A 17,737-nucleotide genomic window follows, 5' to 3' on the forward strand; every position below is an offset into this window, starting at 1 on the left:
TACATCAAATGTGCAATGCTTGCAGCTATAACCTGTCTGGCAAACAAAGAGCGTCCTCTGTCCTTTAACCATCATTCAATCACACCTTGTACTGGAATTGAAATCTGTAACTAGTCTTCAAAGTGAGTTAAACAATGTCTGCTATATGGGCAAGAAAAGAAGATATGATCATGACTTTCCTCCTCAACCTCATATAGCCAGCAGCAATTACTCTGAGAAATCACCATTCTCACCAGCCTGTCCTGAGTGAGCAGTCGTTTTTGTGCAGCTAACTAGATGAATAAGGCATGCTTTGGTATCATGATTCTAATGTTGACCCAAAGAAACCAATTCACATCAGCTGCCTCATCTTCTAACCAGTGATAACCTAGTTTTATAGTATACTCCACATTAGTCCCCCTCCAGTTCTCATAAAATATAAGTTCTTTTAGGATTTGCTTGACTCCACAAATTTTCCTCCAAGCCCAGCTCGTCCCAACAGAATGCTCGTAGTCCTGCCATCTTTGATGTTGCATATAAATGGCATGAACCCACTTCACCTATAGATGATAAGATTTTTTTTCAATCCACCAAACATGCTTCCCAATAGAGGCTATATTCCATTGTTTCAAATTTTTAAAGCCTAATCCTCATTTTCTCTTGGGTTTACACACCTGACTCCAAGACACCAATGCGAGACTTCCTTTGCATTCAGTTCCATGCCACAAAAATCTTCTGCAGAGTGCATCAATTTTATCCAACACAGTTTTTGGCAGGATAAAGATATGTGCCCAATAATTATGTAATGTCCCCATGACTGATTTAATGAGCACAACTCTCCCTGCATAGGAGAGCTTTTATGTCCCAAGTCTAGTAATCTTGTCAGTGATTCTATCAATCAAGCACTGGCACTCCAACACTCCCAACCACTTTAGAATAATGTTGACTCCCATATATCTAAATGGGATGAGCCCTCTCTTCATACCAGTAGCCCTTGTATTAGCCTGGACAATTGGGTCAGGTATCCCATTGCAGTAAAAATTTGACTTTCCATTACTCAATTTCATACCAGAAGCAACAGAGAATTTCTCAAAGACCCTTATCTTAATAGTAACCGAAAGAGTGTCACCTCTACTAAACATCAGAAGATCATCAGCAAAGCAAAGGCGAGTGAGATTTAGGTTTGTACAAAGTGAATGATGCTTGAATCCTTTTAACTTATGCAGTAGCTGCAGCAATCTACTCAAGTATTCCAAGCAGATAGTAAACAATAGGGGGAGAGATGATCTCTCTGTCTTAGCCCTCTCTTAGTCTTAAATAAATCAAACAGTTCTCCATACAAAGAAAGTGAGTAAGAAGGAGAAGTGACACACTCCATTAGCAGCTTAATACTTTGTTGTGGGAAGTTCAAAGTAGCAGGCATATCATGATGGAAGCTCCACTCAATGGTGTCAAATACCTTCTGCAAATCAATCTTCATCATTAACCTTGGTGAACAAGCTTTCCTTTTATAAAGTGTAATCAGGTCATGGCGGATAAGAATGTTTCCTACAATGTCCCTGCCTTTTATAAAGGCACTTTGGGCAGGATAATGATGTCTGGCAGGATCGGACTCAATCTGGAACAAATAACTTTTACAAGGCACATGTACACTTTGTTGCATCATGTTATTGGCCGGAATTGCAAAACAGTCTCAGGGAGCTCCACCTTGGGTATGAGAGTTAAAATGGAATTATTTGACTCTTTTAGCACCTTCCCAGTCATAAAAGCACTCCTCATTACAGCACAGACATCACTACCCACAATTTGCCAGCTATCTTTGAAGAACGGGCTGCTATATCCATAAGGCCTTGGTGCTTTGTTACCAGGTATTAAGAACATAGCAGCTTTAATCTCCTCACCTGTAACTGGAGCACTTAACCTAGCTCTTTGTTCATCATTTAAGCATCTTCCAGTTTTAATAACTCCATGGTTCATAGCCTGTACCTCATTACAATCCCCCAACAATCTTTTATAGAATTGTTCAAAGGCCATTTTAATAGCATCTGGAGTAGTACACAGCTTACCATTAAAATCTTTCACATGAAAAACTCTATTCACTGGCCTCCTTCTCTTGATGCTCGAGTGTAAAAAGGAGGTGTTGGCATCTCCTTCTTTTACCCATGTTTCTTTGGCTTTCTGAGCTAGGTACATCTCCCTTGCCTTATTCAATCCCATGAAATCATGAGGACACTCTCTCTTAGCCTTATAAAGCTATAAATTCAAAGGATCGCCCCTCAACTTCTCTTAGAACTTCTGAAAAATTGTGTTCCACAAGTTGCGTGAATTCAAGTTTGTGACACCCCCATACTCCAAGTGCCTTACCAGGACCACTAAGGTATAAAGATGTCACCATCTCGGTTTCCAGAGGCACTGATAATCAAAAGACAATTAAGAAACAACATTTAAATAGCATAATGTTTAAATGAGTAAATACAATCCAAAACCAACTGCCAAAATATGGTTTACATGATCTCAAAACAATTGTCTAAAAATTATTAAAACTACAGCGGAAGACTCTATCATCTGATGGCGACACATCCCAGCTATTCTTTGTATCTCGACTTATACCTGCTCAACAACTGCTCACCAACCCCGAATGGATCACCACAGTTTTTAAAACAATTAAGCGGGGTCAGTACTAATCACACCATTTACATAACTCAACAAAACAACACACAACACAGCTCAGTCGTCACAGATATACTCCAAATTCCATCACGAACTCCACAATACTGACTACACACTAAAGTGTGTAGCCCTGCCAGAGTACCCATCGCAACAGGTTACTCCTCGCCGCCAGTGGGGGACCGCAATCGTTCCCACCTAAGCCCCGCTCATGTCCATCGAGCGATAAACGCAAATCCATTAATGTGCACATCCCTTATGTGGCGGGTTCCACAGAAGGCAAATAATGGGCGTGAAGCCACTCCCGCAAGTTACTCCACTCAGCCAGGGACACACCCCGAAGAACACAGACATATAGAATCAATCACAACTACTAATCAGCAAGAAAACCCAAAAACCGTCATAATACTCGTACGATAATATTCAACAAATCGGACTCCGACATCTCCTCCCATATAAAGCGTCAAACGGTGCCATGCCAATACTGGTGTGATAGCTGTTGTTGTAAGAAAACTCAATCAAATCTAATCTCTGCTCCCAGATACCACCAAAATCCATCACACAAGCTCGTAACATATCCTCAAGAGTCTTGATTGTTCTCTCAGTCTGACCGTCTGTCGTAGGATGAAATGCTGTACTCATCTTCAATGTTGTTCCCAAAGATTCCCGCAACTCTTTCCAAAACCTTGAGATAAATATTGCATCTCTGTCAGATACTATGTCCTTAGGCACTCCATGCAATCTGAACACATGTTTCCGATAAGCCAAAGCTAATTGTGCCTTTGTCCATGTATCTTTCATTGGCACAAAATGAGCTGTCTTGGTCAGTCGATCCAGTATTACCCATATCATGTTGTTACCCTATTGACTCTTTGGCAAACCCACGATAAAATCCATAGAAATGGATTCCCACTTCCACTCAGGTACCTGTAAAGACTGCATCTTATATTGTGGTCGTCGCTGTTCCCCTTTAACTCTGTGGCATGTCAAACAACGGGCCACAAACTCAGTGGTCTCTTTCTTCATCTCAGGCCACCAGAACGTGTTCTTTAAATCCTTGTATAGCTTGTCACCACCTGGATGCACTGAATATAGTGTCCAATAGAGAATCTAGACACTGTCCCTTTATCTACTCTAGTTCTCCCCTCCACCATCTTAGGGTCTAAAGCCTGTTTACCTCGAATATCATCATAAAGATTAGGATGCACTGTCAAATCTGCCATGACATCCCCTCTCTGCATCATATGTATCCCAAACATCCCCAACTGGTCTCTCAACCTCATCAAAGATAAAGTTATACACAAAGAATGTACACTCTTCCTGCTCAAGACATCAGCAACAACATTGGCTTTCCCTTCATGGTAGATAATATCCATGTCATAATCGCCAATCAGCTCCATCCACCTCCTCGGTCTTATGTTCAACTCCTTTTGAGTGAAGATGTACTTGAGACTCTTGTGATCAGAAAATACCTTAAAGGCCGCCCCATAAAGGTAATGTCTCCAAATCTTGAGAGCAAACACCACTGCACCCAACTCTAGATCGTGTGTAGGATAAGTCTCCTTTAATGTTTGGAATGCCATCTCACAACTCTCATCCCAACGAAACCTGTTCTCTTTCCTCATCAACGCTGTCATAGGTCTAGCAATCTTGGCGAAATCCTTAACGAACAGTCTGTAATATCCAGCTAAACCCAAGAAACTCCTGATCTCAGTAACATTCTTTGGTGCTTCCCACTTGGTCACTGCCTGAATCTTTGCCGGATGCGCAGCTACCCCATCATTAGAGATCACATGCCCCAGAAAAGCAACTCTCTCTAACCAGAACATACACTTGGACAACTTAGCATATAACTCATGCTCCCTCAAGGTCTGCAACACAATCCTCAGATGCTCCTCATGTTCCTCCTCAGTCTTGGAATAGACTAAGATATCATAAATAAACACCACCACAAACTTGTCCAAAAAATGACTGAAGATTCTATTCATCAAATCCATAAACACAGCCGGTGCATTAGATAACCCAAAAGGCATCACCACATACTCATAATGGCTATACCTCGACGTGAAAGCTGTCTTTGGTATCTCCACCTCTCTAATCTTCACCTGATGGTACCCCCAACCTCAAATAAATCTTGGAAAAGACTGTTGCACCACTCAACTGATCAAACAGATCATCTATCATTGGTAAAGGATACTTGTTCTTCACCGTCACTCGGTTCAGCTCCCTGTAATCTATGCACAACCTCAAACTCCCATATTTCTTTTTCACAAAAAGAACTGGTGCTCCCTACGATGACACACTAGGTCTAATGTATCACTTCTCTATCAAATCATCTAACTGTTTCCTGAGCTCCTCCAACTCCTTATGACCCATCTGGTACGGTGGCTTAGAGATTGGCCCCGTCCCCGGTTTCACCTCAACCGTGAAATATATCTCCCTCTTCGGCGGCAACCCCGGAATCTCCTTTGGAAAGACATCTGAAAACTCACCCACCACTGGTATCTGATCAACTGCCGGACTCTCTATCCGGTCATCTCTCACATGGCATAAGATCAACGGGCACCCCTTCCTCAGATAAGACTTCAAGGTCACAGCTGCAATCAACTGAACTTTGGGTTTGACCACAAACCCACGATAAGACACACTAACGTCCTTAGGGCCTCTCAAAGACACTTTCCTTTGATGACAGTCTATCTTAGCTTTGTACTTTCCTAACCAATCCATCCCGACTATCATCTCAAAACCGTTTAAAGGAAACTCTAGCAAGTCTACAGGTAGATCAACTTGCCAAACTATCATAGATACATCCCTATACAACCTCCCACATGATACAGACTCACCCGAAGGTATAAAAACTTTCACACTTACAGACTCGTATACCCGCAGACCCAACCGTTTAACATGACTCGAAGATACAAATGACTGAGACGCCCCCGAATCAAACAAAACAAAGGTATGATTACCGTTAACAAGAAAGGTACCAGTGATAACATGTGCATCGTCCTCAGCTGCTTTGTTTTCCATCATATACAGCTTTCCACTGGTCTTTTGTCCACCTCCCTGGACAGTACTGGTTGAAGTAGCCGGCTTAGCACCCGACCCCTGATTGTTGTTGTTCGTAGCTGGTTTCTGGTAAGAATTACCGCCATTGTGGTTACCTCCACCCTGGTAGCTCAGACCTCCCCGGTTGTTCCATGACCCAGCTGGTCTGTTGCTCGCATAACTCTGTGCCGGACCCTGAGAATAGCTCCCCTGAGCCGATCTCTGAAAACTCCTGGTACACTCGTGCACTCATGTCTCTTGTGGCCTAAGCCGCCACAGCCAAAGCAGGTCATCCCTCAACTACCACTACCGCTCCCACGGTCACGCCCAAAGGTTGCCCCAACACTGAACCTCGCCCAAATTGTCTAAAATCATCGGCTCTCCTGTTCCCTTATACTCTTTCGTGTTAAACCTCGCTATGTATAGACTGATCTTTGAGTGATCAACCTCTTTATCTTTCCCCACTCTCTTTAGGGCCTCGGTAAGAGCATCTTGATGCTCCAACATCTTAACGATATCCTCTATGGTCATGTTCTTATCTCTCACATACAAGGCGGATTTCTTTGGCGGCATCTTGACACTATAAAAGAAAAGGGTAGACATAAACATACATACCACGCCCAAAACACGAAGACAACAAGACAGGACCCGCTTACCGATCGAGTGCCAAAACCCACTCGATCGAGCTGAGGCTACCCGATCGAGTGCCCCACGTACTCGATCAAGCACCCCGACTCCAGACCCAAAACAGACCTTCTGATCTCTATCCTACTCGATCGAGCTGACATGAGACTCGATCGAGCGACCCCTACTCGATCGAGTGCCCCCACGTACTCGATCGAGTACCCAAAAACATGGTTCGTATCATAAAAAAGTCAAATACCCACTCGATCGAGTCAGACCCACTCGATCGAGTACCTCACTTACTCGATCGAGTGCCCCTCACTCGATGAAGTCATGCTGACTAGTACATACTACCCGCATGTTATCTGACAAAACTCAATGTACTATGCAACCTTCATAATCTCAACATTATAATATAACTACGCATGCAATTTTACACAATTCCTCATATAATCATCATAATGATCTACTTCATGTTATCAAGTGCCACATTATAAACAATTAACATGCCCCTTTAATCAATTCAACATATAAACACACCCCACCAACTTTTCAACCACAATTTCAACCTCTGCCCCCAACATCCAAAAATTCACAACATATATCGTTACATTCACATACAAACTAACAGACACCACATACGACCTTGACATATACCCCCCATGTGACCGGTTCAAAATTGTAGGGCGAGTTCGCGACTCTAGGACGTCTCCCAAGCCTTTGCATTACCTCCTACAACCTTTACCCCGGGTTCATTTTAATTGACTCCCTATGTTCATTAGATTCATTAGTTACAGGTTTCAGGATCGTCGCTCTTATACCACTTTGTGACACCCCCATACTCCAAGTGCCTTACCAGGACCACTCAGGTATAAAGATGTCACCATCTCGGTTTTCCGAGGCAATGATAATCAAAAGACGATGAAGAAACAACATTTAAATAGCATAATGTTTAAATGAGTAAATACAATCCAAAACTAACTGCCAAAATATAGTTTACATGATCTCAAAACAACTGTCTAAAAATTATTAAAACTACAGCAGAAGACTCTATCATCTGATGGCGACACATCCCAACTATTTCTTGTATCTCGTCTCATACCTGCTCAACAACTGCTCACTATCCCCGAATGGGTCACCACAGTTTTTAAAATAATTAAGCGGGGTCAGTACTAATCACACAATTTACATAACTCAAAAAAACAACACACAACACAGCTCACTCGTCACAGATATACTCCGAATTCCATCACCAACTCCACAATACTGACTACACACTAAAGTGTGTAGCCCTGCCAAAGTACCCATCGCAATAGGTTACTCCGTGCCGCCAGTGGGGGACCGCAGCCGTTCCCACCTAAGCCCCGCTAATCTCCATCGAGCGATAAACCCAAATCTATTAATGTGCACATCCCTTCTGTGGCGGGTTCCACAGAAGGCGAATAATGGGTGTGAAGCGACTCCCGCAAGTGACTCCACTCAGCCAGGGACGCACCCCGAAGAACACAGATAGATACAATCAATCACAACTACTAATCAGCAAGCAAACCCAACAACCGTCACAATAATTGTACAATAATATTCAATAATCACAAATCACAACCAACACGTCATGTGACTAATACTGAGTAGGAAAACCCTACCTGGAATGCAATACAATCAGACAGTCTTAACAACTGTTATCAAAACTCCTCTTCTACGAATCCTCCTCCTAACATATGATCATACAATTACTAACAATCATAAAAGACAACAAAACCCCCAAACCCCCAAATTAGGGTTTAAACAAACTTAATAAAATACTATAAAATCGGTACGTAGATCTTACCCTCGACGCAAGGATCACAAGAATGTAGAGGATGATGAATTCCGACCTCTCAAGCTCCGGGATTTGTCAATAATGCGAAAGATGCGAAGTACGTATGTTGAAATCTTTTTTGAAGTAATTAGGTTTGATAAAAGTGTTTAGTGTTGATGACGGAATGCTTTATATACCTATTCACATTATTAACAAAACCCGACAAAACATTACCCGTAAACTGAGCTACTCGATCGAGCAACTAACGTACTCGATCGAGTGCCCAGGCTACTCGATCGAGTACCCTACAGGCAGAACATTCTTTTAAAATTCAAAACACCTTTACTCGACAGAGTAAGACCCACTCGATAGAGTACCCAGAGGCTCATAAAACCGTAGTGTTACAGAATTTGCTTATAGGCATGTTGTTATTACTTTTTTTTTCCTGTAAGTGTCCTTATTAAATATTTTTATTTCAAATGGGAGATAAATCTCATATAATTTCGCTAAGCTTCCACTGAGTTATTTCAATAGGTAACTTTTTAATTTAATTTCTCTCTCATTAATTTATTATTATTTTACTACTAATATTTTTTTTTATTTTTTTTTTATTTTGCAAGTTTTCACATTTTTCATGTTCGTTATTGGGTACTAACCTAATAGTCATGTAGTAGTAAATTTTATTGGTTAATGTTTCTTTTATAAAAATATAAAGTAAGAGTCAAAATTATTATCGAAAAGTAAAACAAAGTTAAGTGTTTGAATTATAATATGGAAATTTTAAATCATGTTGTATCATGGTATACATTTTTTTCAATTACAAAGTTAAAATAAAAAATATTATAATATGCAAATTTTAAATCATGTTCGTTATTGCGTACTAACCTAATTGTCATGTAGGAGTAAATTGTTGGTTTTGAATTTGTAGTCGTAGTTTTTATATTTTACGCAGCCTTACGCTTCACATTTGTTGGGATTCTTGTTTTTTTAATAGTTATAAACTTAATAATTTGCTACCACAAACATGAAGTTTTAGCTCCACCCCTAATGTCGTTTATAATATTGAGAAACATTAAGTCCTTGAGAGGATTAGCTAATTAGACCTTTTATTATAAATCGCCTTGGAAAATTCATAGTAGAATGGAAGATAACTACGGGTTACAAAGTTGGCAAAAGGTATTGAAACCAAGGATAGTAATGACTTTCTCAGATACAAAGATTTCTTCGTTTTTAAGCGGAGATATTCACTTAATAATGTTGAAATTTATCCGTCGAAACCAGTTTTTAGTAATGACCAGCTTTTTGTAAAAGCGTCAAGAATAACGTCACTCAAGGGATTAAGGTTCTCATCGATAATGGAGAACAAATGTATCAAGTAAGGCCACATGAAGAACATTGTTTACAAAAAAAAAAATTCACAAATTTACCAAATTAAGTGTCATATTAAATATTTTGCAAGAAATTTCTAAGGACATGTATTCTTAACAAAAAAAAAAAAAAGCCAAAGAGTATTTCAGTTAAAAATCAATGGTGCATGAGATAATAGGAATGGTAACTCTATAATCCAACTATATGTTTCAGTGTTATACAATTGATATAGTTAATACCAAATGCCACAACGTTTTTGCTTCATTGTTGTTATAGAACTGATGATTAATTAAACATCATCTAAATAAACCCCCGAACTTGTTTTGCTCCCATTTTCAACATGGTTTGACTTTTTGTTAAATTTAATAGTTTTATATTACAAAACCATGGTAACGTAAACCACGGTCTCAACGATGCCTTAAAATACTAACTTAGTAACCCGATGAGGCCATAAATTACTAATTGATGTTGTCACAGATGATACTACTAGGTGACCCTTGCATTCTATGTAATAGAATTACAAATATTTTTTTATTATTTTTTAGAGACCATTATTTCTATCAAAATTCAGTTTACAATTGGTTTCGCAAGAAGTTTATAAGGATCAAATACTTTTCATTGTTTATAGTCAAGGTAAAATTATGTTGTAAGAGATCGACATTTTCTCTAAACACACTAAATATATACAATGAATATTGTACTTGTTGTTTTACGTAATGTCATTCAGTATTATGTAGTCGTTGTAGGTGATAATAATTTGCAAAACTAATAAAGGCAAGTTGTAACACCCCCACTTACCCGGCCAAGGTAACCAAGGGTGTTACCCTCTCGGTTTCCTGAGTTAGTGCATCAAAAATATAATAACGGAACATTTTATTACAAACAAGTTTAAAGTCGTTACAAGGCAAAATACATAGAAAGAAACATCTCTTTACTACACTATATGTATCTCTAGTGTAATCTACGTGATGTCGAGCGAGTCATTGTTCACTCCACCAAACATATTTATAATCCCAACAAACAACTAGATAGTGGTTAAGTCGAGGTCGATCCACAGAACGGTGTGCTTTAGGTTCTAAGTCTATCTATCTCAATTTATGCTAGTGTCACAATTGGTTTGGGTTTGTAGTTGTGTTCTAAAGTAATGACAGCAATAAATAGCAATTAAAGAAAAAACAAGCAACAATAGAAAGGATGCAAATAATTGATTAAAGATACTAGCGAATCATGGGATCATAGGGGAATCATGGTGAAATAGCATAAATGAGTCATGTAGATGCAAGCAATTATTATTGTTAGAATCGATTTAATGTATATCTTACGATTTCTAGGGGAAACTTAGGTCCCAGAGCCGAGTCGGTCAGTACTTTATAATACCTACTAGTCAACTTGGTTTTCCCTATTAATGTGATATAACATAAATGAGTCCTAGGAAGGTTTGGGTCCGGGAGCCAAGTCGGTCAAGACTGTACAACACCTACAAGTCGACTTAATTCTTCCTATACAACTATATGCATGGTCTAACAAGCCCTGAGGTTGTTTATGTCTTACAAGTCTTGTTGAAAAGATATGAGAAATATGTTAGGTTGTCAATCAAGCCCTTCATCAAACATGACATGTGCATAAGTTGGAAAACAATAAGCAAGCATTCATATGATCTCATTAAGCATAAGTGTTTCCCATGATTAACTCCCCTAATCACCCACTAATCCCTAGTTAGGAGACTACTAGCTCATTATCATGGAAGACATGTTATCAATGGTGTCAATCATCTTAACAAGCATAAACATGATGAAAGAGTGAAGAAATTAGCAAAGAGTAAAGAGTAAACAGATTATACCAATATTAAGATGAACAAATAGAAAGTAATGAATAATACAAGAGAACTTGATTGATTGATGCAGAGTTGTCAATTCTCCAATAATAACCCAATAATCTTCAATTACCCAATAATAAATCTTGAACAATAATTGAGAAAATATTAAACTGCAATTTGTGGAATGATTAAGATTAATCTATTCTAATGTACTGCTAATCTAATCTAAGGCAACCTAATCTCTTCTAAATAAAAGAGGGGTATATATAGTAGTACAAGGATTAGGTTAACTAAGGGCTTAAATGACGATTAAGCCCCTTGAAAGAGGATTAGAGCCTTGAAAGTCCTAGGGAGGAACCCCACGTCTTGCCTTTGGTTGGACATTTGAACTGCAGGGGGAACGCTCCTCCTGTGCTCGGGATGCCTGAATTGATCACTGAGACGCCCGATTTGAGCTCGAGCCGCCCGGATTGTGGGTCAGCACGGTTTCCTCTTCCTTGACTGCCTTAAGATCCGTGGGGATTGTTTGAGGGGTCGTGGGGGTCTTCATCATTGGCCCTTTTGCTTGCTTTATTGACTTAGGCCTTTGGTATTAGCTTCCTCTTCGGTGCTTGATCGTTATATGTTATCAATTTAGCCCCGCTTCACTTCATTTAGGCAAGGTTAGTGCTCCTTTTCTACAAAGGGCACCAAAGCTCATAGAATATGCATAGAAGGAGGCTAAAGACAAGAAACTACCCTAAGACTGTAACACCCACCATTTTAATAAATCTCATTTATTTGATTTTCGTTAAAGAGGTTTATTTTTATTTCTTTTTATACTAATTTTGGTTTAGTGTTTTATTTAACACCATTTTTATTAATTTTAGTCCTATTTTATAAATGGACCGACTTTTAATTATATGTCACTTTTTTTATAAAATGGGAAAACGATTCTGGTTCATCACTTTTTTTTTTACCGTGTATTTTATATCTAGAAAATTTATTTTGAAAACTTTTTTTTTTATATCTTTTACTTTAAGTCTTTGATAAATTGTTTTTATTCGACTTCTAATTATTTTACAATAAAAATTAGAAGGTATTTTCTTTGACTTATTCCCTCTTGTGGCTGGTTTTTCTAGAGCTTTTCAAGGAGATTTTATTACTTATATTTATTCTTTCCCTCTTAAACACTCTACTTTATGACTACATTCATTAGGTCATTTATCATTCACATATCTATCCCTCTTGCAAAAAAAAAAAATATGGAACGTAAACCCTCTTCCGCCATTCTCTGTTTCTAAAGAATAAAATTTACGTACGTGCTTGCCTTCTTGCTTCCTTATTTACGTTTTACAAATCATTCTACGTACGTGCTTGCCTTCTTGCTTCTTTATTTCGATCGACCTTCCCTCATCATCCGTTCATCTTTTTCTAAGGGTTTGTAGAGGAGATATTGAAGGCTAGCATATGTGGATTCGGATTCGTAACAAGGTGACTACGACGTTACTCGGTATTGCATTGATTAATTGTTGTAGTTGTATGTATTATTGCTTTTTTTGTGGTTTTATAAAGATTTATTGATACATATGATTTTTGAAACCTTTACTTTCTGATCTCTTGATATCCATAATCTATTTTGACTATGTATAAATTTTATTTTGTCAATAGGAATTTATTTTGGTTGATTTACAAGTTTTATGATCAAATCGATTGTTTTGATATTAGGGTTTTAATATTTCGTTTTTATAATTTAAACAGATGTAAATTATTTTTCTGGAATTAATAGTTGATTTTAAGATGCCATGAATTTTTGTGGTAATTATTTTGGAGTTTTAGTATTTATTTCGTAATTTAAAGTATTGACGCAGTTTCTGCGATTATAGCGTTTCTGTTCGGTTTTAATTATGTTAAAAATACTAAATAAAATTGTAAATTTACAATATTTTAGTATATGGCAGAGACATGGAGTATTAAGTTGTGTATAAATTTGTAGGTCTTCAATCATTATTTTCGATTTATGGTGTATTTTACAAGTTTGATGAAAACCGTTGTTAAATCTGTCAAACATGTTCGTCTGTTTGTAAAATTCATATCACCTGTTTTTATTTCGAATTTGCAAAAGTGTAAAGAATAGACTCCTGTTATTTTAAAGTGTAGAGTCTGTATAAAAATTTTCATAAGATTTAGACTTACGGTTTGGTCAGAATAAATTATTTGTGAACAGCTCGTCTGTAAAACGCGTTTCTGACTTCTCTCAAAGATTCATTTTTTAAAAAGATATTTTGCTTTTGATACAGTAGCTAATCTTTTTCTCAATGAAGATTTATCATGTTTAATTATGTTTAAAATTATGCCTTGCCTTAAAATGTTTTCTAAAAGTGGATTTATGAACTGAAACATTATGGGTGACGTTTTCTGACAGTTTTTAGAAATGAATTTTTAGACCCCTGATACTTTCTTAATTTAACGTTTGTCAAAAAATGAAAGTTGTAGCTAAAAGCTACAGGAAACCAGGAAAATTGGCCTTGCGTCATTTCGATTTTTCTATAATTAATTATGAATTTTACAATACTGCTGTTCAGTTTTATAAACTAATGTAGAACTCCGTCTCATTAAAGCCTAAGTAATAAGTCTTTACTAAAGTACCTTAAGTCAAAGGATGGTCTTTAAAGTTTGATTTCAGTAACTTAATTTATTTAAAGTCCTTAAATAAATTTTATACTTTTGGTTTTAAGTTTAAGTTTTCTAATTCGAAGAAAATAAAGGTGTAGTTCACTTACGAACCATTTGAATAATATACTATATCACTTGGAATACTTTTAAGTTTGGAATAATGAAAGTAAAGGCAAAGAATAATAAACTAAGGCATACGGGTTCTTATACGGCTATAAGATTGGGTATCCTGCTGGCGTCAGATTGTCGTAGAGTCATGTACATGTACTTAGACTAGGACTTCGCACTTTGTGTGTAAGACGTGTCCTATTATAGCTTGTTGTCTAGTGAGCGAACTTGGAGTTGGTCACCTTTGCGTGACACCGAGTTCCCGAAACTAGTGTAAGATGTTGCGGTGTCAAGGAGTATAGCTAAAGTGAATATCTAGCCCGAACTATATTATTTCCATTCTATCATTTGAGGAATTTTGCTTTTAAGCATGCGACGTTGGTTAACGTGATTTGGTAATCATATTTTGTTACTTATGTTTTATAACATTTCAATTACTTTGATATATTATTTGCATCTGTAACATTTATATCATGTGATATGGCTGGGAGAACGTCGAGTTACTCCCCATCGATTGTGGGTCATTATGTTTATAACATGACGGTATTAGCTTTCTTTGGGGATTCTCTGTGTGAGCTAGCGAGTAGTTTGCGATCCTACTCTTTTTCTGCTTTCTTTTATGGTTTTTAGTTTTAACACTTTTGAGGAATTTTATTTTCGCCCTTTTTATAAAAGTGGCATTTGTTTAGACTTAACCATTTAATTTTATCCTTGAGAATTTTATACATTCTCAATTTATAACAGTTAGAACTTTTATCTTTGTGTATTTAATCCCATTCGACAGTGTTTCCGCCACTGTTTTGCACTAGATTTTATAGGGGATTACAGTTGGTATCAGAGCATCGCTGCTCCCGACGCTCACACATTGATCTTTAGGAAAATGCCTAATAAATGATTTGACTAAATAAATGATTTAGTGAGAGATGGGTAGAAACCATAAGGACTTGAATGTTAGTTTATGTGTTCCTACAAAATCAATGACTAGCATTGAATCTATGTTTTGTTTTTTATTTCCTCCGACGAAGAAGATGAAGGAAGGTGGACATGGACGTGGTGTTTTCCCGGACCAGAACGCGATCATGATGGTGATATTGAACTCGCTCCACAACCTAGCTGGCCGCGTGGAGAACTTGATGGGACAATGGTAGTTTCAGCCCAGATTCTTTCCCCGCTCAAGCCGTGCAGACATGTTGGCCAAGAGTAGACTCAAGTTTCACAATGGTGCGGTAGACCAAGAGATGATTACACTTGTGGATCTGGTAGACGGCGACCCAAGACTCGTGTGTTTATCTCTCTACAAGAAGATGGTACGACCTAGTGAGCCCTCTTGCAACTCTAGAGCCTTGAAATTCCTTCTCGGTCTCGGACCTTATTAGTCTGCGATCATTGTTCTTATTCCTTCACTCTTGTCAGCTTTAGCTGCTTATGTGTGCTTCTTAAAAATCTTTATCTCCCACCATGATGAATGAATCTTTGTTGCGATTCTTCTTCCTTTACTTTTTCAGTCTTAGCTGCTTTCTATGTTCTTATTATAAATTTTCATCTCCTAATCTGATGAATTAATCCTTCTTTGTGATTCCTCCTCCTTGGTATCTATTCCTTGAGATTCACTGGATAGACGACTCTCCTTGGTGAGCTTTGATGGAAGTTAAGTGTGTTTGAGGTTTAGTAAAGTCTTGTTACTTATGGTTTGAGGATAGTAAGTTTTATCTTTAATGTCTAATCTTGTAAGAGATTTCCTTCCATAAGGATTAATTTGAATGGTGGCTAGTGGATTATGGATTTAGGATTTTAGCTTAGATGTTGGCTTTGACGTATAAGCGACTTGCATATTTTGGTCTAAATGTGATTAAGGTTTTTATAGTAACCATGTGTCATTATTGGTTGACCTAGATTAATCTCAGTTTTGATTCTTATGGATTTAGATTGTTGAGTTCTGATGTAAGGTTGTAACCTTGGAGCTTTTGGTTGTGTGACTTAACTTTACTTGGGTTGTTTAGTGTTAACCTCAAGAGTAAGGAGTGTCTTAGCCCAACTGCATTTTGGATTGATTATATTGATTTGAAGAATTATGAACCCGGAGTTAGGAATTATGTATACGTATCATATCTTAATGTCTTAACCTTAGTACATGTATTTCTCTAAGGAATATTTTGGTCTGAATTACTTTAAAGGAAATCGTTGTTTGATGACCTTATATGATCGAAATTGTTGCTTGGTTGAGTTCTTAACCCCTAGTTGTTGCGGTGTTATGATTGAGAATTTAATGAACTGATAAGAGACCTTTATATTCATTTGATGGACTTCTAAGAGAGCTTTATCTTCGTTAGATTGTACTTGTGGATGTTAGAGGCATTGTTGCTTTCGGTTCGAGGAATTCTCATCAGAGCTTTGTTAGACGATGATTTATGTCTGGTGTTTTGAGGAGTCTTATGGATTTGATAACTTGAGGAATTTAATTAGTCAGTTGGATGTTGAAGTACTTGATGGATTTCTTTACCATGATGTTTTGAGAGGATGATCAGTCATGTAAGGATTTGAGATGGAAGTTGTGTTAATCGATAATTTTGGAGGATGTAGACTAGGAAGTTTGGCAATTCTGAGCTTGATAACTTAGTTGCCTGAGTTTTATAACCTTGATGTTGTTTTCGATGGAAATAGCAAAAGCTTTGGTTCCATGGAGGAGTCGTATCAAGAATCTTGAGATCTTTAACCTCTTTTGTAATCCTTGAGAGAGCTTTGTATAGCTCTTGAATCTCTCACTCTCACTTCTTCACTGAGCATCTCACATTACTACCGTAACCTTGGCTTAAGTTTGAAAATTTTTACCTTTAGCCTTTTTCCTCGAATATTTCTTTTTATACAAGGTCTGACTCCAAAGTTTTGATTATCTTGAAAACTTATGATTTCAAAGTGTTAAACTTCTATTTTCGTTTTACTCTTGGTTAGTATCTAAATTTTGTCTTGTCTTCAAATGGTTTTTAAAACTCGTTTGAAAGTATTTCGGAATTGTTTCCAAAATTTTTGTTTCGATGCTTCTAAAACTTTCAAAAGTTATGTTGTATTTACAAATTCGATTTGTAAAAAAGTTTTAAGTAAAATTTGCACTCCCTCTTTTGAATCTCGAGATGTTTACCCCCTTTCATAATACTTGAGAGAGTTATATATGACTCTTAAATCTTTCTCTCCCTTGCTTTAGTTTCAAAAATTTTGTCTTGATTTACCGTTGACCTTTTTCCTCGGATATTTCCATTTTATACAAGAGTTTTTGCTTTTACAAAGTTTGGTTCTCGGAAATTTTAATTTTGAGTTATGATTTAAAATTTTAATTTCAAAGTTAATGTTACTCTGGATTAGTGTCTAAACTTGGTTTTGTTTCAAAATGTCTTAAATCTCGTTTGGAAATATACCAGAATTGTTTCAAATAAAGTTATTTAATGCATAAAAAAAAAACCTTTCAAATGTTATGTTGTATATACGAATTTGATTTCTCGTGAAGCTTTTTCTTTGAGAAATTCCATCTTACACAAGATATTTTGACTTTTATAAAGATATATTGATTATCTTGGAAATTTTGAATTATGACTAGCTTCAAAGTTTTGAACTTCTCTTTCTCTTTTAGTTTTGGGTTATCATTTAAATTTGGTTTTGTTTCGAAATGACTTGAAATTCGTTTG

General features: G+C 37.2%; 1 protein-coding gene across 1 annotated transcript; it reads right to left on the minus strand.

Annotated features, from left to right (window-relative positions):
* Positions 1 to 272: 272 nt before the first annotated feature.
* Positions 273 to 1,645, minus strand: LOC141632662 (uncharacterized). The gene is made up of 4 exons (XM_074445187.1): positions 1,308 to 1,645; positions 965 to 1,218; positions 654 to 820; positions 273 to 539 (listed from the first exon to the last, which is right to left on the minus strand). The coding sequence occupies exons 1-4, from the start codon at positions 1,643 to 1,645 to the stop codon at positions 273 to 275; spliced, it is 1,026 nt and encodes a 341-aa protein (XP_074301288.1).
* Between the last annotated feature and the right edge of the window lie 16,092 nt (positions 1,646 to 17,737).

The sequence above is a fragment of the Silene latifolia genome, chromosome Y (assembly GCF_048544455.1).
Source record: "Silene latifolia isolate original U9 population chromosome Y, ASM4854445v1, whole genome shotgun sequence".
Taxonomy (NCBI): domain Eukaryota; kingdom Viridiplantae; phylum Streptophyta; class Magnoliopsida; order Caryophyllales; family Caryophyllaceae; genus Silene; species Silene latifolia.

Coding starts and splice junctions, on each gene's coding strand:
- LOC141632662 (XM_074445187.1), bottom strand. CDS start 1,645: ATGATGCAACAAAGTGTACATGTGCCTTGTAAAAGTTATTTGTTCCAG. Junction 1,219..1,307: donor CTTTCTTTGTATGGAGAACT/GTTTGATTTATT, acceptor ATACTTGAGTAG/ATTGCTGCAGCTACTGCATA. Junction 540..653: donor CATTGGTGTCTTGGAGTCAG/GTGTGTAAACCC, acceptor TATCATCTATAG/GTGAAGTGGGTTCATGCCAT.